Raw genomic sequence first — 25,238 nt, 5'->3', positions numbered from 1 at the left:
GTATGATGCAATGATTGAATGCGGTCGGGTGGGGAGGAGCAAACAGTGAATATACGACTGGGGTGTCGATTTGCCTTCTTTGTGAAGTCATCGAGGCGACTTGTTTAGGCGCGAGAAGCTCGCGGCCGTCAAGCCACCATTTGTTATCACAGACCTCGATAGGAGCGAGAAGTTCCGGTTGTACTGAAGGTCGAAACTAGCGTGCACAGATGCAGGTCTGGGGCCGTTCAGGCTGAAAAGTAGTCTCGATGACACGAAGAATTAAGCCGTGATGTTTCCTTTGATATCAATTGGTACAGTTTTTGAATTTGGCGGTTTGCTCCTTCATTATCGACGTACAGTGCCCTAACGTCGAAGCTCGCGTGAAACAGGCGAAATGCGAAAGTTTCCACGGTTGCTTTGGGCCCGCACACGCACACCGGGATTATTTTTAGCAGAGCGAAAGATTCCGATAGTCATGCGTTGCGATTTGCATCCTGCATCGGGGAGAAATCATGCGGAACGCCAGGAGAAGAGTTTGTTGTATCTTGCCTTGCGCGATTGGCATGGTTCGTTTTTGCTCGCGACTCGTTGTGCAGCAACACGTGATGCGGCCCTGCGCATGTGGAGCAATTCGGTGCTTTGCATGCGGTTTGCAAATGGCCGCTTTCAAGACACTTGAAGCACAGACGAAGCTTCTTGATCAAATGCCAACGCCGAGCAACGGACTCGCGAGCCAAAACGAAGCAATTTGCTATATGGTGGTTGTCGCGCGAACACACTGGACACGAGTTCTTTCGAGCTGACGCAACATACATCGTTGCTGAACTTCCACTTTCACACATCGTTGTTGTAAGCACACGCGGCCCCCCTATTTGTTTCGGATTTTTCTTAGCATTCCCACGCGCGTCTTCCACACACACATCGAAGTCGAACAAACTACTTGCAGCCGCCATTTCTGCCTCTCTGTACAAAAAATCGGACAACTGTTCTATCTCTGTTTGATCGCTGAGATTTTCAGCGGCATGCTTGATGAAAGCGTATTTCAACGCGGCAGGAAATTTTCTGCCTATTCTTTGAATCGCGTCGGGATTATACAGATAGCCCCGCAAATCGAGACTGCGGAAAGCGGCGATTAAGTTTTTTAAAGAAGACGCGAAATGCGGAAGCGTGTTTTGGCCGGTGCACAACGACGGAATGTCTTCGAGCTCACGCATCAATTTTACCGCGAGAATTTTCTTATTCCCAGGCGAATTACCAGGCGAATTGATACGCGAAATTGCTAAACAGCATAGCCTTTTTATTCAACCGTATGAGACGGCCCAACCGGAGATAATCGTCGGGCAGGACAATTGGCGTCTGTTGGCTAGCAGTGAAACAAGAATTTTAGTTGGAACGGATGTTGCAATTACAGCCACACCGCTAGGTTGGGTGGCTCATGGAGTTACCTCAACCAAGAGACAACACGGCGTGTTCATGATGCGTAAAAACAGCGAAGTTCTTCAGGACGAGAGTTGCACAGAGTGTTGCGCTATGACCGCGACATTGGACTTGCTTATCCGAGAATTTTTCAAGGTAGAAAGTTTGGGAGTGAAAGAGTTGACGCGTCCCAACCCCGCCCACGAGCGCGCATTAAAAATATTGACGGAGACGAGTCGTTCGTTGGGAAAAGTGTGGGAGACAGGATTGCTGTGGAACAGCGTCGCCCCACCACGAGTAGATAGTCGCGCGATGGCGGCTAATAGACTATGTTCTCTAGAAAGAAAATTGGACAAAAATCCAAGGTTTGCCGCGCTTTATTACAAAGAGATGGACCGTCTGATCAAAAACGGATACGCAATCCGAGTCGACGATGACAGGCCCCGATCCCGAGTATGGTATCTCCCGCATTTCGGCGTAACGAACGACTCTAAACCAGATCGTGTAAGACTCGTATTCGACGCTGCAGCTAAAGCCTCGGGCATCAGTCTAAACGATCAGCTCGATGCCGGTCCCGATCTATTGCAAGCCTTGCCCGGCGTACTTAGTCGATTCCGTTTACACGCCGTCGCATGCAAGGCGGACATTCGCGACATGTACCTTCGAGTGCGGGTCGTAGATAACGACCAAGGGGCGCTTAGATTTTTGTGGCGCGGTGCAGACAGAAAAGGCTATCCTGAAACATATGAGATGATGTGCTTAGTGTTTGGGGCTAAGTCGTCGCCGTGCAGTGCGCATTACGTCAAAGACGCGAACGCGGAACGTTTTCGCACAGATAAGCCAGCCGCCGCAGCCAGCATAGTGAAAAATTCATACGTTGATGATTTTTTAGTGAGCTGCAACTCTGCGACTGAGCTACAAAAATTGATTCGCGACGTCATCGACATAAATTCTCATGCAAATTTCGAGATGCATGGATGGGCGAGCAACGAGGCCGAGGCGGTCGCGGGACTATGTGAAGGCGCGAAAGAATCACGTCGGGTGGAGAATGCTAAGACATTCCTCTTCGAAGCGGGAGATCAGCGCGTTTTGGGTCTCTACTGGGACATTGCGTCCGATCAATTAGGTTTCAATGTTGGCCTTAGGCGTATACCGACCGAACTACTTAATCAGTCGCGCAAGCCCACCAAGCGTGAGTACCTTAAGACAATGATGTCTGTTTATGACCCCCTGGGTCTCCTGGCGCCGTTCATGCTGTCGTCTAAATTGATTCTTCAAGACGTGTGGCACAGCGGTATTGGGTGGGACGAGCAGTTGCGGGACGAGGAGAATGACGGATGGGTGGCTTGGTTAAAATGCGTGAGAGGTTTGGCCAGCTTGAAAATACCGCGATGCTTGACTCCCAAGGGGAGACGTGTTACAGCAACGAGTCTGCACGCTTTCGGCGACGCAAGTTTAAAGGCAGTAGCCGCAGGCGTGTACATTCGAAGCGAACTTGACGACGAAACGGCGCACGTAGCACTCGTGATGGCAAAGTCGCGGGTAGTCGCCAATGCTGATCTGTCCGTCCCGCGACTAGAATTACAGGCAGCTTTGGTTGCCTCGAGACTGATCGCGAACGTAGCCGACGAATTAAAAATTGAAGGCGACAAGTGGCATTTGTGGTCCGATTCGCGCACTGTTTTGCATTGGCTTGTCGGAGAACCTCGGTGCCGCAGCATATACGTAGCGCACAGGCTCGGGGAAATTAATGAGCTAACGGGAAAGGCCAAATGGCGGTGGGTTCCGTCCGGACTAAATCCGGTTGATTGCGCGACGCGAGGAGTGATCGAAGAGGGAATCGTCGATGTGGTTCAATGGTCCTGCTTATTTAAAGCTGCCAGAGACTTGTTGGCCTGTCCCCCCTTCGATCACTCAAGCGGAAAAGGGAAAATTCGATGAGGAGGAGGCTAGGAAAGAGCATCGGGTTCTCGCGATGACAGCGACCACCCGAGGGTCGTCGCTCGCGGTGAGAGTGTTAGGCTGGGAAGGGCTTTTAATCACCGCACGACGCGTGCAAAAATATTTCGATAGATGGGCGCATCGTGCGTCGGTCACGTCCGACTGCGAAGAGAGACGATGGGCCGAGGAATACTGGTACAGGGTAGTACAGGCGGAAAGTTTTCCCCACGAATTACGCGCACTGCAAATGAAATCGGTCGGGAAGAAGTCAAGCAGAGTGGCAAAATTTACTCCGTTGCTCGACGATACAAACGTGATGCGGGTGGTCGGACGCGTTACGAAAGTGCTGGACGTCGGTTTCGTCGTTAATCCCATTATCCTCGATGGCAATCACCCCGCAACGCGGTTGTTAATCGTGAGTTACCATCGACGTTTCTACCATGCAAATCATGAAACGGTAATAAATAAACTAAAACAAAAATATTACGTGCTCGGTTTAAGAACCGCCTTGAAATCTATTATCAGCCAATGCCTCGTTTGTAAGATCCGGCGCGCCAAGCCAAACATCCCGTTGATGGCACCACTTCCTGACGCGAGACTCTCGTATCGCCAGCGTCCCTTCAGCCATTGCGGCATGGACTATTTCGGGCCGTTATTTGTGAAGGTAAAGCGAAGTAGGGAAAAGCGCTGGGGTATTCTATGCACGTGTTTGATGACTAGGGCCGTGTACTTGGACGTTGCGCACAGCCTGACGACAGGTTCGGCTATTATGGCCCTCTAGCGTCTCGCGGCTGATAGGGGAACACCGGCAACAGTCTACAGCGACAACGGTACTAACTTCCGGGGCGCTTGCGCTGAATTAAGAGAAGGAGTGAACAAACTCAGTCAAGAAAAATTACACGCGTTTGCACTACGCAACGGAATGGAGTGGCGATTCAATCCCCCAGATGCGCCGCATATGGGCGGGGCATGGGAGCGTCTCGTGCGATCGGTAAAGATAGCTCTGGAAGCCAGCCTTGCAAACGAGGTCGTGACGGACGAAACCCTTTTAACAGCGTTAAAGAAAATCGCGCACTCAGTCAACTCTCGCCCTTTGACACACGTGTCTGTTGATCCAGGAGACTGCGAAGCACTCACCCCAAACCACTTCCTGATCGGCAGCTCGTCAGGAGAGTTCAAGTTAGGAAGTTATGACAAGCGACAATTGTGTTCACGCGGGCAATGGCGTATGGCCCAAGCGCTAGCGGATGCTTTCTGGAATCGGTGGTTGCGGGAGTATGTTCCGACATTGCAAGCGCGGCAGAAATGGCATGCACAAACCGAGTCCGTAAAAATGAACGACGTGGTGTTAGTCGTGGATATGCAGGCGCCGCGAAACTCTTGGAGAAAGGGCAAAATTGTAAAACTATATCCGGGAGTGGATGGGGTTGTGCGTGCAGTAATGGTTCGGGCGAATGAAAAAGAGTTTGTGCGATCGGTCCATAAAATTATCAAGTTAATGAGCACTGAAGAAGTACAAAATTGATTCCAATTTTTTACGGGGGTGAGGATTGTAACAGACGAAAATAGGCGTTTAAAGGTTGCGAGTTTGAAGGGGCAACGTTACTGTGTACCTCAGAGATAAAACACATGTAATTTGGCTAACGTATGATGCAATGATTGAATGCGGTCGGGTGGGGAGGAGCAAACAGTGAATATACGACTGGGGTGTCGATTTGCCTTCTTTGTGAAGTCATCGAGGCGACTTGTTTAGGCGCGAGAAGCTCGCGGCCGTCAAGCCACCATTTGTTATCACAGACCTCGATAGGAGCGAGAAGTTCCGGTTGTACTGAAGGTCGAAACTAGCGTGCACAGATGCAGGTCTGGGGCCGTTCAGGCTGAAAAGTAGTCTCGATGACACGAAGAATTAAGCCGTGATGTTTCCTTTGATATCAATTGGTACAGTTTTTGAATTTGGCGGTTTGCTCCTTCATTATCGACGTACAGTGCCCTAACGTCGAAGCTCGCGTGAAACAGGCGAAATGCGGGGTATGGAACTGCGGTAGAACGGAGGGGAGGAACGAGCGCGGCGGCGCAAGGGGCGCGACGCTCGCTCGCTGTGGCGAGCGGCAGATGTTCTCGGGCTGCGAGCGAATAAGGTGCGTATGGTGCCTGAAAGGCTTTGTACTAAACAAATGAATATATTTCCTTTGTAAATCAATTTGTGTGTTTTTAATTTTTTCTCCTGGTGATTCCTGCTTCCGGCTCGTTCCATCGTCAACACCATGGTTGTTTAAAAATCAATCAAAATTCTTAGTTTTTCTTTGGCTAGAGAGAACCTTAAAGTAAAAAAAGCAACCGATTTTTTTCTAGAGCTAAAGAAGGGTAGATAATACTTTGAAAATTTTGTATGCTAACGAAATAAGGGGATTGTGATTCCCAATCTATAATAAGCTGTTAAGAAATATCTGGGACAGAGTGAAGAAGAAAAATTTTTTTCTGTTGCCCTCGTACATTGCATTTGCTGATAATAAAGTGATTGATCGATTGTCTCGAATAGTGAACGAAGACAATGGATAAGAGCTAAGCAATAATGCTTTCTAACAAGCTACAGGTATATTGGGCGTCCTTCAGGTAGACCTGTTCGCATTTTTTTAAGACACTAGATGCAAGATCTTCTTTACTTAAAAGCCCAATCTTAGAGTTTTTCTAATAGGTGTTTTTACGGTGAATTGATCCACACTAGATTCTTACTGCTTCCCGCCTTTCAGCCTCATTGCAAAAGCCTTTATAAAAATTAAACAAGAAAATGCGTCGAAAATCTTAGTCATATCTTACTGCCCAAGCTGACTGTGGTTTCCCTTTTTCCTGGCTTTATATACCAGCGAGCAATTTGTACTTAGGCCTACGACCAATCTCCTTTCATTGTTATCTAGAAGAGAATATCACCTGCAGTTGGATCGTCTCCGTTTAATTATTACCAAAGTATTTGAAAAGTACTCCAAAGAAAAAGAGCATCCCAAAAAACGTTGAATATCCTTATGTCATCGTTAACCCCTGTTGCTATTAGACAGTAAAGTTTTGCGCTAAAAAGTTGGGACTTACCTTTTACAGCAAACAACCTGAAATTTTTTTCTTAAAATAGGGCTAATCTCTTAGCTTTTTGTCTCAACAATTCAACTCAGGCGCCTTACATGAAATGCTGAATACTATGCATTCAGCTATTTTATTAATTTTGGATAGGCTAGGAAAAAATAGCTGGGTCTCGAAATTCATTAAAGAAACTTTTAAGTGGTCACTGACTGCACTGAAATACACACACATTTGAGATATTTCTCTAGTTTTTTAATTCTTCAAACCATTTTTTCCACTGGTACCCTTAGGTTAAGAGTTATGACCTCACAAGACAGTCACTCTTCTAACTCTATGTACATTTCATACGTTTCGAACGTTGTATAAAATTGTAATTTTTATAAAATATTCTTAAAACTTCACAGGGCTGAAAAAATTAAAATAGATAAGCTGATTGAAACGTCAGGGCCAGGGTGACCTCAGTCTCTTTTAGTCCAATTTGAAACATAAGCCTAGTTTTTGCATGACCTAGGCAGTACGGCATAACTTAGAGTTAACCAAAGGTTAACGAAATTATACAGACTGTTTGTTAATTACAGCAAAAGAACCTTACAGACTAGTCTCATCGGAAACTCTTAGTGAATGGATTAAAAGAATATTAGCCAAAAGTGGCGTAAATAACGGGGTGGTCTGGGGACTCCCATACTTTGCAGAATTGTACACGAGGCTGATTGTCCCAGATACTTACCAATTTAGACTCAATGAAGTGCAATCGATGGGTGACTAAAATAAACTTTTACTGTAAAAAAAAAAAGATAAATAAAAAAAAAAATTATGGGCAATCATGTGGCCGCTGACAGAAGTGAAAACTTAAAGCTACGAATTATATTTTTATTAATGTTCTGAAATGAATCAGTAGCTATCCAAATTATTTACTGTTTTTGAAGTAAGTAATCTATAGTTATGGCATTTATATGATTATGTGGGTCGTGACAATACATATGATTACATGCGTTGTAAGGGTCGTAATTATGTTAAGATATTTTAGGCATAAATTCAATAACTGTTATTTAATGGTTCTTTTATGTGACGTGATATATTCATGTGAGTTAGTATTAGTGGATATACTTTTAAAAAAGATAGAGGACCGTGAGGACTCATGGGTACAATGTTGGATTCGTATTGCCCCCAACTTGTATCACGAGATACTTCAGTGGATGTGTGCAGGGACGTAGTCAGATTCGCAATGCCCTGAAGGTCCGCTAGTTCGTTAGCTTCCTTACCTAGAGGATAGCTCCGGTTTGTATTGCCCCGGAGATCCACTCCTTACCCGAGGAACACAAAAGAGGAGTAACTGGTGTACGGGAAAAACTAGGAGACTGTAATACCCTCTTCGTCGCCCTTATAGCCAGTGCAGTATTTAAAATGAATAGTATAATATAAGAAAAGATAATCAAATATATATGTTTAAATTCGCTATTTATTGCAATAATATTACAACAGTGCTTTGAAGAGCAGAGCTCCCTAGTCAAAGCACGGGACTCGTTGCTGATGGCAAAAGTGATTAACGTGGGCTTGCATAGGCCTTTTATACCCTCCAGATTCGCAGCGGCGTTGGCGGCTTTAATTAGGCGGCTCGAATGACTTGCACATTTCACCGCAATTCACAATCATTGTTTGTTTTGGCATACATATAAGTCTTTTGTATAGTCGCGTTATAGGCGCTTGTTTCATCTATCTCACGTACTTACATTTTAGCAAACCGGGTAGCAAGTGTTTTAGGGGTACTATCTTGAACTCAAATTGGTGATAAGCAAATAATTACTTACTATATGAATTAGACCCTCACATATCTCCCCCAGCCAATTTGCATTCAAGATGTGGTGGAGTTCGTTCTCAAAACAAATGTATAAAACTAAGTGGTTGCGCTTAACCCCTAACAATATATTAAGCATAATAAATTTTTATTCCATCCATGCTACTACCTATACAAGCCATGGTAGATTTTTATTTAAAAATAAAGAGTATGGCTATGTTTAGCCAATAACAATATTATATAAAAATTACTTTTTAGTCTCTTATGATATAGTTAAAAAAAAAATAATTTATATGTTTTACCCTAAACTAAAAAGATATCTATTTATATTATATCTTCATCCTCACAGTTAATAGGCTTCATGATCATCGGTTTGATTATATGCATCACTTCAATGATCTTGGCTACTTCTTTATCATTTTTAAACATGTGTATTCTTCCTGTTGTTGTTGGTTTTTTTAAATGACGGATCCTCAGGATCATATTCTATTGCTGGTTCGTTTAGCATTTTTTTTAAATCCACCGCTCTCTTGCTCATATTTTCGAGCTCTATAGGTGCTCTTTCCGGTGTTTGGGTCCTTTGCGATTTGGTTTTCTTTGGGACTGTCTGCGTGGTAATTCCTCTTTGATACTTCTTGTAGATCTGGCCCTGTTGGCAATTAATGTCTTTTGATCGCGCTATTATAATTTTTTGGCATTGTCCTTGCACTTTGCTCCAATGCATCGCTAATGTATATTTCTTTAATAGTGCCTCATTTACCAACGTTAAGGCATGGCATATACCCAGGTAATTTTCTGACTGTGTTTCCTGGTCGCACATCTTAAAGGTTTGGCGTTACAGAATCAACTGAACTTGCTGTGCTCTTTCTTTCTATTTTTACTTATTCTTTGTGCAATTTCAGACAATAATAAGAATTTTAAATATAATGTATTTATTTTAATAGTTTTGTCTACCGTTATTCAACCAGAAAACAGCCATAAAATTATTGATATTATATTTTTGTGTTTATGTGAGCGTACGAACTGTTAACTCTGACCACTCTCACATATTTAGTAAATTTTTATGTAATTTTTCTATGTAAATGTACGAACTGTTAACTCTGACTACATTCACATATTCTTTTTTTTTTTTTTTTTTTTTTTTTTTCATATGTGTTTTCTAAGTGTGGAGTGGCTTAAGGTTTGATATATGAAATTTTCCTTGTTTCCAATTATTGTCTTTGTTGCACAGTAAGTAAGTGTCTGTTCCCAATATTTCTTTTACTTTAAAACGTCCTTCATATATTTCAAAAAACTTGTCAATTTGTTTGTTTTCATTGTTTGATACGTTTAGAGCTTTTACTAGCACCAAATCATTTATGTTGAAAGTTTTATGTTTTGTGTTTATGTTTTTGTTATTCATGCGTTTTCTTAGTTTTTTATGCGTAATATTTCTAGCTAAGTGTATTCTCGTGTTTATGTGGAAATTGTTATTTTTTTCTATAGTAAAATATTTTTCCCACATCCTAGTCGGCTTTTTGTTTAAGTGAAGTTCTATTGGTGTGAACATGGTGGTGTCATGGTATGATTCGTTTATAATATTTTTAACAATTTCTACGAAAGATGCCCATTTAGTGTGTGTACATTGTTGTAATAATGTTCTAAAAAATCGACCTAGTTCTCTATGAATTCTTTCTAGTGGATTTGATTGTGGGTGTCTTATTAAAGAAAATACCGGTGTTATGTTGTGTTCTTTTAATTTCTTTATCCATTTTTTGTTTGTAAATTAACTACCATGATCCGTAATAATTTTTGTAGGTTCTCCATATTTCTTAAAATAGTCATCAAAAACTTCATTTATTACTATAGTCGTATTAGCTTTTTTTACAGGGTACATAATAACGGATTTTGAAAATACATCCATAGTAGTAAGCAAGTAACGAACTCCACCTACAGATCTTGGCAATGGTGCATAAGAATCAATAGCAAGGATTTCATTTGGTTTGTTAGCTAAGATAGCTTGTGCTTTTTCCTTTAATTTATAAGTCATATATTTACTTTTCTAACATATTATACATTTTCGTAATAATGTGTATGCCTGTACTTTACTGCCTGTAGTTTCGGTATGTAAAAATTTTCTTTTAATATTTTAATAATTTTTTTAGGCCCCATATGACCATATTCTATGTGTGTTTCTTTTATTAGCATATCTATAATGATTTGAGAAATTATTATTTTTTCATTTTCATCATGAATTTTACACAATAACTTGTCTTGATTCAACTTAAATACTGTCCCAAATTTTTTATGATTTTTCAAACTTTCAATGTATTTGTCTTGTTTTTGAAGGTCAGCTAAATTTTTGAGATATGTTGTTAATTCTTTACTAAGTTTGTCTGCTAGCAGTGAAGCAACAATCACCCACTTAGGTGATTTATCATGTGGATGAATATATCTGCTTAAATAGTCAGCTACCGAATTTTGATTACCCGGAAGGTATTCCGGCTGTAGGTTATAATCTTGCGATGCCAACACCCATCTTTGTAACCTTGAGTTTTTAAATTTACATGTTTTTAAAAATGAAAGTGCTTGATGATCAGTTTTCACAATAATTTTTGAGGCCCCTTTTAGATATGTGTTTAATCTTTGTATGGACCAAACTATAGCTAGCATTTCTTTTTCAGTTGTACTGTAGTTTAATTTACTGCCTTTGAGTGTTCTACTGATACAAGTAATGATTTCTTCTTCATTACTATTGTTTAATTGTGAAAGCACAGCTGCTATGGCAAAATCACTTGCGTCCGTAGTTAATATGTATGGTTCATGAATTCGTGGGAATTTTAGAATTATTTCAGTATTAAATATTTCCTTGATTTTATTGAATGCTTTTTGGTGACTTTTTTCTAATTTAAAGGGTACTTTCTTTTTTAATACGTTTACTAGTGGAAAGGCATGCATGAAGTATTTTTTCACGAATTTAGTATAAAAGTTAATGAAACCTAGGAAAGCTTGTAATTGTTTTATATTTTTTGGTGGTGTTAAATTTTTGATTGTAGTTATTTTATCTGGGTCTGGCTTTAAACCTTTATTACTTAATATATGTCCTAAAAAAGATACTTGTTGTTGAGCAAAGTTGGATATTTCAAATTTTAATTTTAAATTGTATTTATCTTATCTTTTGAAAATAGTTTCTCAGTGTTGTAAATGGGTTTGGAAATTTTTTGATATTATTGCCAAATCATTCACAAAAGCTATAATAAAATCTTCAAAATTATGAATTACTTGATTAAGGCCTCTTTATAGGGTGGCACTGCTTGTTTTAATGACAAAAGCAACCACGTTAAATTCATATACTTTATTGTCACACATAGAAGCTGTGTATTTTCTACTTTTTTCTCATAGTGGAATTTGCCAATAGCTACTCGTGAAATCTATATTTGAAATAATTTCTACATCTTTACACCTTGGAAATAATTCTTTAATACCTGGTGGAGCTTCATAGTCTTCTACTCATTTTTCGTTTAATTTTCGAGCGTCTAAGCACATTCTTATTGTTCCATCTTTTTTAATAGTAATAGCAATGGGATTTATATAAGGACTTGTAGATCGTCTTATTATGTTAAATTTAAAAATCTTAACTATTTCTTTTTTTACTTGTTCTCTGTACTTTAAGGGTATTGGATATGGTTTTGAGTAGAACGGATTTTCATCTTTTAGTACCAGTTTGTGTTTATAATTTGTTAATAATCCTGGTTTTGTTTCAAATATGTTTTTATATTTCCATATTAAACTAAACAATTAATCCATTTGTCAATCATTAAGATTTTTATAACTTTTTAATTTCTTTACGACCTCTTCTTTGGAGATATCGTTTATATATTTAATATCCTCAGTAAATGAAGGTATATTTTCTAAGGAAAAAGAATTTTTTGATTTTAAAAGTTCATTTTTTTCTTCTATTCTTGTGGACTCATAATCTTCATTTGTGAGTATTATATCTTCATATTGTATTACATCATATAAATGATTGTTCCTTATATTTATTTCTTGTTGAGTAGTATCTAATATTAAATTTATTTATTTTAATGAGTCATATCCGAGTATGCAATCTTTTACTAACTTTGGTATTATGATAAAAATCAGTTCTACTTCTAGTTTACCTATTTTAGTATTTATTAAAACTTGTGTTTTTAGTCGTGTAGAACGTTTTCCCATAAATCCTTTTACGAACTTTCCCGTAATTGGTAATGTTGGTACGAATTTTAATGTATTTATATGTTTTCGATAAAATTCTTCAGATAAACAAGTTATTTCACTCCCTGTATCAATTAATGCTTTAGTTTTAATTCCTTTAAATTTGATACTTATTTTTTGACATTTTAAAATTTGAGGGATATTATCTTTTGTTTCTATATCATGTATTAGTTCTTTTCTAGTGGCTTCTAATATTAAATTGATTTTAGTGGCATTTAATTTTTCTTTATCTTTTTTATTGTTAAGAAAATCCAAATTTTTAAATACAACTATTGCTCGTTTCCCGAATTTGTGAAATATCTTGTTTTTTAATTGATATCATAATTCGTTCCTTCGTATTCTAATAAAGGATTAAGTTTAATCTCCTCCTGGTTTTCATGGACAATTAAATTCTTTTCTTCACTTGTTGGACTATTATGAGTTGTAAAGTTTCTACAATTGGCATTATTTTGAAGGTATTTTTGATGTGGTCTATTAGGATTGTTATAGGATGTGGTGTTTCTGTTTTGGTTATTTGTATTAGGAGGGGTATTATTTGTGGATGTGTTGCGAGAGTATTGATTTTTATTAGTTAGGTTTTTTTTAATGTATAGTCGATTTTCTTCATTGTCATAGTCTAATATGATTTTCAACAAATCATCAATGTTATTTAAGTTTCGAGCTATTATGATTAATTTTAGGTTATTGTCAAAGTGGTTAGCTATCAAATTAATAAAATCGGAATTTGCAAAATTTGTTTTTAAATCTTTTGCAAAGCCGAGAATGTTCGTTGCGTAATCAACGCGTTTTAATTTTCCTTGATTATTATATTTTTCCGATTCTATTTTCCAAATAATTCTTTTATGAGTGTTGTTGTTCCAGTACCAATATTTGACTTTTTCTGATAAACATTCAAAATTATCTGTCGAGTCTTCCTGAAGGTACCACCAATTTTGAACCGATTCTTCTAAACATTGCGAAAAAATATTTTTTATTTCATAATCGCCCGGTTGTAGAAATTTAAGGTATTTTTCTAAGTTTGATACAAATTTCATTGGCCTTTCGTTGTCGTAACCTTTAAACTTAGGTAATGGAATATTCGGTTATTTAGGGATGGATTCAATGTATGGATTTATATTTATTTTATTTCTTATTTTTTGTTCAAGAGATTTAATTTTAACATCTATATTTTTCGCACTTTCACTCATTTGATCAAGACATGTTTTTTTTAGAGCTTTAGGATCATCCGTAACAATGATAGTTTGTATGATTTCATCTTATTTTGTTTCAAGTTATATGTTGTATCAATCAATTGGTCGTTTTCTTTTTCTATGGTTGTAAGACGCTCTTGTATGTCTCTGTTTTCTTCTACGATTTTTTTTACATTTTTATTCATTCTTCTCATTTGTACCTGTAAAGATTCGTTTTCTTTTTTAAGAGCTTCCATTTCACTTATGTTTTCATTTCGTGTTTCTTCTACCGATTGCAGTTCTTCTACAATTATTTTTTTCCGTTCTAATTCTAATTTTGGTTTCTCATTATTTTTATCTTGGCTATGCTCCTCCATTTTTGTTACAAAAATGGTGGCTCTTCTTGACTTTTTTTTTTTTTTTTTTTTATAAATATATTTCGTACTAACCACGTCGAGCGCCATTTGTAAGGGTCATAATTATATTAAGATATTTTAAGCATAAATTTAATAACTGTTATTTGATGGTTCTTTTATGTGACATGATATATTCATGTGAGTTAGTATTAGTGGATACACTTTTAAGAAGAATAGAGGACCGTGAGGACTCGTGGGTACAATGTTGGATACGTATTGCCCCCAAATTGTATCACGAGATACTTCAGTGGATGTGTGCAGGGACGTAGTCAGATTCACAATGCCCCTGACCCGTGGTGCACACGTCTGGTGGTCTTATATATTAGTAAATAAAAATTTATAGGACTCTCTTGAGTTCCTGTTGGGTGCGGTAACTCACCGAGGAACCGGGATTTCTCCAGTTTGTATTGCCCTGAAGGTCCGCCAGTTCGTTAGCTTCCTTACCTAGAGGATAGCTCTGGTTTGTATTGCCCCGGAGATCCACTCCTTACCCGAGGAACACAAAAGAGGAGTAACTGGTGTACGGGGAAAACTAGAAGACTGTAATACCCTCTTCGTCGCCCTTATAGCCAGTGCAGTATTTAAAATGAATAGTATAATATAAGAAAAGATAATCAAATATATATGTTTAAATTCGCTATTTATTGCAATAATATTACAACAGTGCTTTGAAGAGCAGAGCTCCCTAGTCAAAGCGACGGACTCGTTGCTGATGGCAAAAGTGATTAACGTGGGCTTGCATGGGTCTTTTATACCCTCCAGATTCGCAGCGGCGTCGGCGGCTTTGATTAGGTGGCTCGAATGACTTGCACATTTCGCCGCAATTCGCAATCACTGTTTATTTCGGCATACATATAAGTGTTTTGTATAGTCGCGTTATAGGCGCTTGTTTTATCCATCTCACGTATTTACATTCTAGCAAACTGGGTAGCAAGTGTTTTAGGGGTAGCATTTTGAACTTAAATTGGTGATAAGCAAATAATTACTTACTATATGAATTAGACCTTTACAGCGTATCTTTTTATTTTATATATTTTGAATAATAAATGGTAAAGTTCATCGTACGATGATAGAGGTATTTTTTAGGTTGGAAATTCTAAAAATTATGCAATTGGTCATAAAAATATTCTTTTTAAATTTTACTACAACAGATACTTAAGAGTGAAAAAAAATTTATTAAAATACTTAGATAATTTACGTCCGAATCCAACAATGCTGGTGATGATGATCATGATGATAATAATAATTTTAATCATAATGATGTAGTGTTATTTTCATTTTTTAATAAATTCATTTCAAATCCTTGACATGCAGTTTGTTAATAATCGAATTGATTTTTCAGCAGAAACCCTAAAAATTGATGTAAAAAAAAGTGATATTTTGATTTTTTTTTTAACAAAAAATTGAGTTTTCTGAGAAGACCATTTTATGATTTGTAGAATATTTGTTGATAAATACTAATAATTTTGTGTGAGAAAGAGAGTAGGGTTAGTAAGAACGCAATTAAATATCAAATCATAGCTATAAGAGTTCAAATAATTTTAGTATGTTGTTACATATTATAATGCATAATTCATTTAATAATGAAGAGAGACGACATAGCAACAGTTTGTTACAAATACATATTTGTGTGCGTATGTGTACGGTGATACAACTTATAGTGACACACTAGTCATATATATATACGCCAGAAATCGCTGCTCACGTGCGCAACAAAACGCAGTTAAGCTTGCATGGGTGATTGATACTATTAAGTACACGCTATACACTTATACAGTAATACTTTAGTAACACGTACTGTATGCAGTTTACAGTATACACATTGATCCATGGCAAAAAACTGTATACCAATAAAGTACGTAGTTACACATGGTTTAAAGTAACCTCAGTAGCCCAGTACCTGAGTACCTGACTCGATAGTTACGTACATCATTAACCCACACATATACGATGTGGTTTGAAATTCAAATGCGCACTGTGCGCACTGCGCAGTGGCTGCCGTTAGACAAGGAGTTGGAGAGAGTACTCAGGCCAAATGCATACCCATACTACCATACCTCACCGCACTCCGCCGCGCCACCAAGCTACTCTCTCCTTCTCTACCGCCGGCCAATTCAGAGCGGGCTCCCCCTTTCCTCCCACCCCCCTCGTATATACTTCATTCTCACACACGACTCTCTCCAGGGATCGCCTTGCTTTTAAATGAGAGCGATCTGATGCAAAACCAAGAGTTCTTCCCTATCCAAAATCGACCAACACGCCAAAAGAAAATTTCACTTAAAAAAATCCATTGTTCATTTATATCTTTGTTGTTTATGAATAGAGAAATTTTTTAATACATGCATATTTACACTTAAAATCGTTTTCATCACTTAACAGCTACAAGTAGTCTTGAGAACAAGACATTTAAAGCATAATTAAAATTCAAATAAACTTACCGGAAATAAAAATTTAATCAAAATGATACAAAGAGCTTTGTTCCAAAATAGAAAAATACCTTTTTATTGTGATAAGTGTTAATTAATCTTACTTATATACAAAGCAAAGTCGTAAAAACTAATGTAATCGCTAACCGTGGAAATAAGTCAACCCATCATGTTAAAATTTTGCAAACTGATTTGTGATACTTTCCTGACTGTAAAATTCTTATCTTAAAAAAATTAATAACAGTAGAAATCAATGAGCTCAAATTTTGTAATAATAAGCAAGCTTTTTATTTTAGTTTGGTAGGATCCGCTAGGTGGCTTATAAGAAAAGTTGAAACTACCTGTAACAAAAGAAACTGAGTTTGGTTATAATATCTCCAAGCAAATTGCCGAATACCATAGTCGGGCAGTTCGGGCCAAACCGCCGAAGTTCGGGCAGCCATATCAGCCGAAATTTTATCAGCCTCCTCCTCAGTGATTTGTTATAACGGCATACCCACAGAGGATGGATTCTCCAAGCCCACTTTCTCAACTAACAGTAAACGGTTGGTTATTCGGAGAACGACCCGAAGACGAGATATTCCTTGGCCAGCAGCGTACCTCCCTCTAACACCGTCTCCCTACACAGAAACTGGGAGGGTAAGAGTCAAGCTATATGCAGCTCGCTCTCCATCATCGGAAATAATCTTAATAAGTTATGACTGGAAGTATTACCACTAGCCCTTTCCAGGGCCATCATTTGTATTTACGTTCCCTAACTTACCATTATCTTGATAAGTTTAGACTATACAACGTTAATTTACCTTACCAACAAATACTTTTTTATTATTATTTTTGGCAATGATTTATCCACTGAAAGACTAAAGAGCGCTGATCACTAATTAACCAAGTGAGTCATTCACTGGCAGATGTCACGAGCAGAGTTTTTCGTCACAAGGCTAGGATCCCTGGACATCAATCACTCTACATGACCCTCTTAACACTAAGCATTTTACTTGTATCGTCAATCATCTCCAAGATCTGCGATGGGTGAATCTAACAGTAAAACTATAAAGGAAAAGTAATCTTAAGGAAACGGGACAGTATCTAACAGAAGAATTAATAAACTCCAAGGGCTTACTGTTCAGTCTTTTATTCAGTTGACAACGTTTCGACTGCACTTGAGGCAGTCCTTTTCAAGTCTAAATTATGTAGAGCACTGTCCACTTAATATTAAATAATGTTAAGTGGACGTTTCTCTAAATAATTTAGACTTGAAAAGGACTGCCTTAAGTGCAGTCGAAACGTTGTCAACTGAATAAAAGACTGAACAGTAAGCCCTTGGAGTTTATTAATTCTTCGTATCATTTTCACTGTTCTTGGAGTCCTGTTATTAGTATCTAACAGGTTAGCATCATAAGCTATTATCGTCACCTTGGATCACTTAAATGACTGAGCTTTGTCAACGAAGAATCGAGGTCACTTGTTCTTTTTAGGGGCATTGGACGTTGAACTACCTGGTCAACAAATATATTGCAACTTAACAAAGTTGACAAAAAACAGCCTTAAGAGCTCATAAGAGTTTTAATCATTTCTATAGTTACAAGAGAGCGAATTATAAAGAAAATCTCAAATGCTTTAGATTAATATAATCTTAGGCCACAAGAAACTAATGCACAACACTTATTAAGATTAAAACAGCACTATCCAAATATACAAGTAAGGAATTTATTAAGTAAGAAATCAGTTTTCCATTATAACCCTGCAATTACTAACTTAAATCTTCCAGATTGTTAAATAGATAGAATAATATGTTTTTCTTTTCATTGTGTTAATAAAAAATTAAGAGATTACGCATTAGAACTTTTTTGCTCTGGTAATCAAGTTGTGAGATTGAAAGAAACAATTTGTCAATTGTATATTCTTTGTCAGTTTAAAATTTCTACAGTTTTAAGAATTGGTCCTTTTGATTTCTTATAACGTGAGCAAGTGCAAATCAACGGCCACTTAGGGCCAGAAACTGTTCTACTGTTAAAGGATTTTTAAGTACTCTTCAGCATCATGATACTTTATCACTTTTTACAGCTTATTATTTAATCAAATAAACTGCATAAATTCCGAATAAAAATGTTTTTAATAAATAGTTTTTTGTTCCAACAAGTGTCAAGACAAGATAAATTTTTAACCAGAAACGTTTTACATTACGTGTCAATACACTATGGTGCTTTATTTAGTGAATTTCGAGCAAAATCAAGATAGGAAGCTACTTGTAATAATACAATTACCTTCCTTCGTGGTTAAACAATTTTAGTATATATCGAACCTTGTAAAGATGTGAAGGAGACACGCTGGGTAGCGAAGCGGAGGCGGCAAACCTCTTGCTTCTCTTTTAAACAGTCTCTTAACGTTGTGACCTCCAGTAGACAAAAGGATAACTACAAGTCATCTCTAAGAACGAGGCTTTTCGTATGATTTTGATCAAATTTAACTTACAGGTAGTATTCAACTTATTGGTATTATGTTATCCCTCATTTAAAAATATTTGAAATGGTATAATTCCAAGGAAAAGAATAAGAAGTAGCAAAAATGTCCACTCTTTTTAATATACTAATTAAATAATCGTGATTGTCGTAGAAAAACATTTGAAAAACGTTAAATGTATGATATTCCATTATACCTGTGAAAGTACACCGTATACATCAGTATTAAGCAGACACCACCTTACAGAGTTATTGCTGTTGCTTAACTCATTGTAAGTTGTTTGGAAAAAATTTTCTTATGAACTTACACCAAGAAATACTATAAACATTTTTAAAATGATAAGCCACAATATTTCTTTAAAGATTATCACTTATAAACTACGTTTTAAAGAACATCATCGAATATCACTTGCTTCAACTTGCTTTATGTGTTATCAACATTTTTCTATACAAATCACCAGTCGCAAATTAGTTTACTGTGAATTGCAGATCGTTTCACTATTTATAGACTTTTATCTTGCCCTCAAAACTAACTTCCAAAAAAATTGTAAGATTTAAATGACTTGCCTGGACTAGGTAAATCATAGGTTGTAGGCTGTCACGAGAGGGTGGCAAAGAAAAATAGTGATACTAGTGACCTACCAGAGTAATTAAACCAGCGCTATTTTAAGTAACTTCGATTTTAAGTATTTATTTATACATTGCAATATTCGTATCACGTGATACTTTTGGATTGCAATAAGTACATTCTCACCGATTTTTACCTTGCTTATTACACAAAAAATCAGAAGGCCCCATTAACCATAACTTTACTACACATACAAACATCATATTTTTATTATTGAATAGGGATGGTTTCAAAATAATTTTAAAAAAAAATGTAGTGTGTTATACATAACTTATTCTGAATAATTATCACGGTTTCTCTGTCCAAATATAATATTTTTAAAAAGCAACAAGTTTGAATTTTATGTACGACAAACGAAGTCACAAAACTACATGTTATTTATAAAACTAGATGATAAGAAATTAGGATTAAAATTTAGCCGAAGCGCTAATCACTAATGTAATTTTACATGAGGAGGCAAATTTCGAAAGCTGGGAGAGTGGGCACTTCAACATCAGTGTCATCCCTCTCTCTATCCTTATACTTTATGGTTAATATTCCAAGCTGCGAGAGATTGTCATACTGGCTTTTGAGTTAAAATCCATCCGAATCCATGTTGTACTTTCATATATGGGCTGTATTCTGCAAAGGCTGTCAATATAGTGAGCCAGTACGAATGTGGCAACATTGCACGTACTTGCAGTCTGCTAAAGAACAATAAATAATAGTTTTTTATGGATTCATGGAGTGAATGAGCGACCTTCTAGTTGGGATCTCAAAACGTCACGTGACTGATTGTGATATATATTTATTTGCTGGTAGGAAAAAAAGCATTGCTTTTATGAAAAAGCATTTATTAAAATTTATTTTTTTTTATACTTTTACAAAGTGCAGCACTCTAAAACAAATGTGTAATTGAATTTTTGAGGTGCAAAAAGTAATGCAATTTTTTTGTCCTTTTTCTGATTTAAAAGTGCTAAAGTGCAGTGGTCAAAATCTTTGCATGCTTAACCTGCAAACGGCCCGACTATTGTTGACGTTCGGTGGCAGTAGCAGCTAAAGTGCGTAAGTTGAATATACTTAGTAACTATGAGTGAGTATTATTGAAAAAATAAACTCCCACGTAGTTAAATTTTAAGCTCAGTGAAGTAGACTGAAGCAAAAATATATGCATTTGGAGATTGGACATTTTCCAGTAGACGTTTCAGCGAGGAAGAGATGTTATCAAACTCAGACTATATTTCAAAGTGCGAAATAACAAAAAAAGAAGCCAATGTATTAAAAATGATGACATATCGTCGTCAATACTCAGCAAAAAATGTGAAACCTTGTAAAATCAGAGGCAAAATCACTGCTAATGGTTCTATTCACAATTTTACTTGTTCCTACAAAGCTGGATTAACCAAAAATTGTAAATAAGTCTTGGCTTCTTTGCTCTTTGTACTAGATAACTGTCCAACAATAATAAGTGCAGGTAATTAGTTCAACATTACTGAAATCTCTTATCAGCTGTCAAATGTCAAACGTCAACAGCCAGGCCATTCACAGGTTAAGCCTGCAAAATTTTTTGACCACTGCACTTGTGGCGCTCTTCAGTCAGTAAAAGGGCAATAAAAAATGCAATACTTTTCCCACCTTAAAAATTCAACTATATATTCGTTTCAGAGTGCTTCACTACGTACAAGTATTAAAAAAAAATTAGAATCAACGCTTTCCCATAACAATAATGCCTGTAGTGATAACAGTAGCTATATACATCGCGATGAGTCACGTGACGTTTTGTGATTCCAATAGCAAAATTGCCTAATTTTTCCTGATCCTCTCAAAGTCATGGGAGGCCTCTCATCCCTCTTCACTCTCTTCTTTCAAGTGTTCTCTAAAAAAAAATTTTAACTTTTTTTACATAGAATAAGAAAAGTAACACGTTAATTTTATTCTTTTTTTTTTCTTTGGTTGTATATTGTTATATGGCTCTTGGACAGCATAGAAAAAATTGGAAACAGCTTTCGAACTAAATTTTTAGTTCTTGTATAAATTGCGATTCTTGTCAATTTCTACAAGTGATCACGAACAATCATAGATGTGTTTTCTGCAAGCTTTCACTGAGTGAAAATTGGTAGCACTGAGCACCAAACATGCAGAGCGTACAACTACTTTGTGGATAAAAAAACAACTTGATTAAGCTCTAAAGTAGAAATTTGTTGAGCATGAAGGCGTTTTATGTTTGCTTACTTATTTTTTTACGCTTTTCATGGGATAAATAATAAAAAACTTTTTCATCATTGGATCAATATAAAAGTTGCGTCTGAATTTTATTTTACGCATATATCAGTAACGGTAACAAATACGACAAAAATAAGAATACGAGGGTGTAGGGCGAAAAATATCTTATCTATTTAATTTATTACATATCTTCAGGCAAGTAAAGTCTTGCTTAAAAATATTGGTTAAAAATTTTAAACTTTTGTCGTAAGAGTAAGTGAGAAGGAGATTAAGAGTGGTCATTACTAGTGCGTCAGCCATGATGAGCTACGAGACATACTTCCTTCATGATTTACTACGTGTACAATTTGTATTTACAGATTGAGGTGCGAAAAAAGAAAAAGAGAGAGAAAGAGAAGCAAGACGAGAAGTGGCAGCAAAATCACACGCTGAGTCGAATTCTTCTTTCTCAGGTTGCAGGCCATCTTCAATAAATATTTAAAGGGAAACAAATTCTTTAAGAAAAGAATTTTTTAACGTATTGTTTTATTTGCTGTCGATTGGTTTTTATGTCCAATCAGCTTTTTTCTTTTTTTATAAAAGTAGTAAATAAAATTTTATAGTTATTTGGCTTTGTTTAACATATATGTTGAAGGATATAGTGAATAAACGTAAAAGAAAAATTTTTGTTTTGGCATTTTTAAGAATATTTCAGAAAAAAAACTGTTTTGCATTCGAAACACTGCAAATATTCCAACTAGCTCATTATTTTTTATTTAAACAAACGTTTTCGTAAGTGTTTTAAGAAACACCAATCAACAAAAAAATGTGTTCTAGCTAGCTTAAAAGATTACCAAATATTCTTAGTGAATTTGTACACGTCATTTAAGGTATTATCTTACGCAGAACACACAATATCATATATTTTGTACATTTTTTTTTTTTTTTTTTTGTATATTGCGCTTAGTTCATGGGAGTTTCCATTATTATTTATGTCACGAGCGTTGTTTTTGTAAACGTACGATTTATTTAATTTTAAAGCGTTTTTTCAGCTATCATTATTACAATGTTTAATAAATCCAGTACATAACAGCTCCGTTTTTTGAGTGGTACGATTTATTCTTTAACAACTGAATTGGCATGAGCAGAAAAAGTAGTGAGTTTAATTGTGTAAAACATTATTATTGAGAAAATATAAATTCAAGTAGTTTAAAAAAAAAAACTTTATCTGAGTGTGAAAATCACTTTGCTGTAAAGTGACTTAAACGTCAATGTCTCAGGTTACTTTCCTACGTTTGACGGTGTTTCTGCTTTTTTTTTTCAATAGCTTCTTCTGTATTTTTTACAGTATTTCAAAACTTCTTCCTCTCTCACTTATGCTAATAGTTATCATCTCTTATTCCCATATTTGCTACAAAATTAGAAATCTGCTTTTCTTTGAGTATAGTAAAGGTAGTCGTTGACCAAAAACCTACTTACAATAATTAATTTTTAATAACAACGATTGAATTTAACTATTCGTAATTGAAATGTGTTTAATCATAATGCTAGAAACATAACCTATAAATAGTACCACACTGATAGCATGAAACCATAAGAAATAAGAAATAGTATGTATTTTTGGCCACTATATATGTATTAGAAAATATTTAATAGTAGAAACGTATTTCAAAATCAAAATGACCGCGTTTCTTACTACTGCATTATACTATGTATTTTTAATTAACAGGACAATGGTCTTGAATGGCAAAAACCTGCGTACTCTGTATGTCTACAAGAGTCCCAAGATAATTCACAGAAGCAAGTATAAATATCTTGACCTTAATACAAAAAGTGACATAGATACTCACAATAACAAGAGAATCACTCTCTGTACTCTCAGAATGACTCTCTGTAAAATTTGATGTATTATGCTCGTTTTAGTGCCCTGTGTACGTGTATTTATTTTTCGTCATGTTTTATGCGAGGAAAGAGGAAAGGTTGACGGAGACATATAGCTGGTGAGACGAGCTAAGAGAAGCACGTGCGGGAAAAGTGAGAGTAGTAAGAAGAAATGTGTAATTAGAGGACTATAAGTAATGTTAACGTTAATACTGTGTGCACAGGTGTATGTCTATGTGTACGTTTTAATGTGAATCTGTAGGTTGGTGGGAAAATAGATTGGTTGTCAATTAGTAGTGGTTATTGTAATTATTAATTTCATTTTTACTGCGTATTTTGTAAAATTTCAATGCGCTTAAAATAGGTAGTGTGTGTTTATACGTGTAATTAAGGGGAAAAATGAGATATGTGCACTCTAGGTCGTATGAGAGAAGTAGGGGAAAGAAAGAGATAGAAGAGATTTTCGAAGCAGTAGGACGCGAGCAGCGAGATTGAGAGGGCTCCTTGACGGGTCTTCAAAAGGGAAGAATGTAGAGCATGTGCACCATCGAGACGTCGTCCAACCTACGTCCGGCACCTGCTCATGGTGATCTACGGGAGGTATCTTCTGCAGCCTGGCTGAAGACTACTAAATCATGAGAGGCAGCATGGCAATGGGCGACATCGCAAGGACACGACGCTGATAACTTCCATGGAGATGGTGGTCTGGAGGTATTTTACGTAGTGCGTATTAAGGTTATCGACTAGTGGGGAAGTGAGAGAGAGGGACATAGTATGTGGCACCAATGTGCGGTTGTGCGGGTGTCGAACGTGTCGAGGGTAAGGTTAAAAAGCGGGCGTGTGGATAAGTGTGTGGTTGACAATACTAAGGATTTCTTCATGGTTGAGGAGAAGATTAAAAAGTGTACGCGAAGGGTCTAAGTTTCTGAGGTAGTGAAAGAGCAAGAGGAAGTGAGAATAAGGTAGAAAAAAGAGAAACGCGTACGTGAGAGCTAAATCAGCTTGTCCGAGAGGTAGACGTTTAGATCTGGGAAAAAAGCTTGGCGGGCTAGATCGCTTTAATCTCGGGTGTAGCACTGCGCGTTAAAAAAGTATCGAAAGTGAGTGTGCATGCGTATTTGAGGAGCCGTCTGACCTCGAAAGTCGGTGAGAGGCCAATTGCCCGTAGCAACAAGGTGAGGAGAGAGCGTGCGTATCCAGAGTCATCTGATCCTCGGTAATCGGTAATAGGTCTGCTGCAGTAGGACGTAGTAGAAAGCGTGTGTGTGTACGCGTTTGCAACGTCATCTAAGACTCAGTAAACTGGCGGGTGAGGCCAACGCTAGGACTTCTTGTGACAATAAGTGTGCGCGTTCGCAGCGTCGTCTGAGACTTGGCAGACCAGCTAGTAAAGCCGCTAGCAGGACACCCTGCGGACAACAAAAGAACGTGTAGCGTGTGATTCTCATCGTTGAACTGATGCGTAAGGTAGCTCGTGATCAACGGCGTTGGGTTATGGCCAAGTGCTCTTGTGATCGAACAAGGTTGTCATAACCTCAAAGCGAGTCATTCTTTAGGTTGAGTGCGGGAACTTTGAGTATGTGCATCTGCGTGTGCGTGTAAGTGTAGGTAGGTGTTCGAATACGGGGTATGAGAGCAA

At 37.1% G+C, this 25,238-nt stretch overlaps 1 protein-coding gene across 1 annotated transcript; it reads left to right on the top strand.

The window, feature by feature from the left end:
- Positions 1–1,176: 1,176 nt before the first annotated feature.
- Positions 1,177–24,819, top strand: LOC149373846 (uncharacterized). The gene is made up of 6 exons (XM_089595673.1): positions 1,177–3,287; positions 3,472–3,744; positions 3,841–4,003; positions 4,121–4,738; positions 5,284–5,477; positions 24,726–24,819. Exons 1-6 carry the CDS (start codon positions 1,177–1,179, stop codon positions 24,817–24,819), a joined length of 3,453 nt encoding a protein of 1,150 aa, XP_089451799.1.
- Positions 24,820–25,238: the final 419 nt, after the last annotated feature.

This window comes from Copidosoma floridanum, unplaced genomic scaffold (genome assembly GCF_036245765.1).
Source record: "Copidosoma floridanum isolate Cflo_tuat_1 unplaced genomic scaffold, Cflo_Japanese_pri ptg000026l, whole genome shotgun sequence".
Classification (NCBI taxonomy): Eukaryota; Metazoa; Arthropoda; class Insecta; order Hymenoptera; family Encyrtidae; genus Copidosoma; species Copidosoma floridanum.
This window is presented reverse-complemented; position numbering and strand designations above follow the sequence as displayed.

Coding starts and splice junctions, on each gene's coding strand:
- LOC149373846 (XM_089595673.1), top strand. CDS start 1,177: ATGTCTTCGAGCTCACGCATCAATTTTACCGCGAGAATTTTCTTATTC. Junction 3,745..3,840: donor GGCAATCACCCCGCAACGCG/GTTGTTAATCGT, acceptor GCTCGGTTTAAG/AACCGCCTTGAAATCTATTA. Junction 4,004..4,120: donor TCGGGCCGTTATTTGTGAAG/GTAAAGCGAAGT, acceptor ATGGCCCTCTAG/CGTCTCGCGGCTGATAGGGG.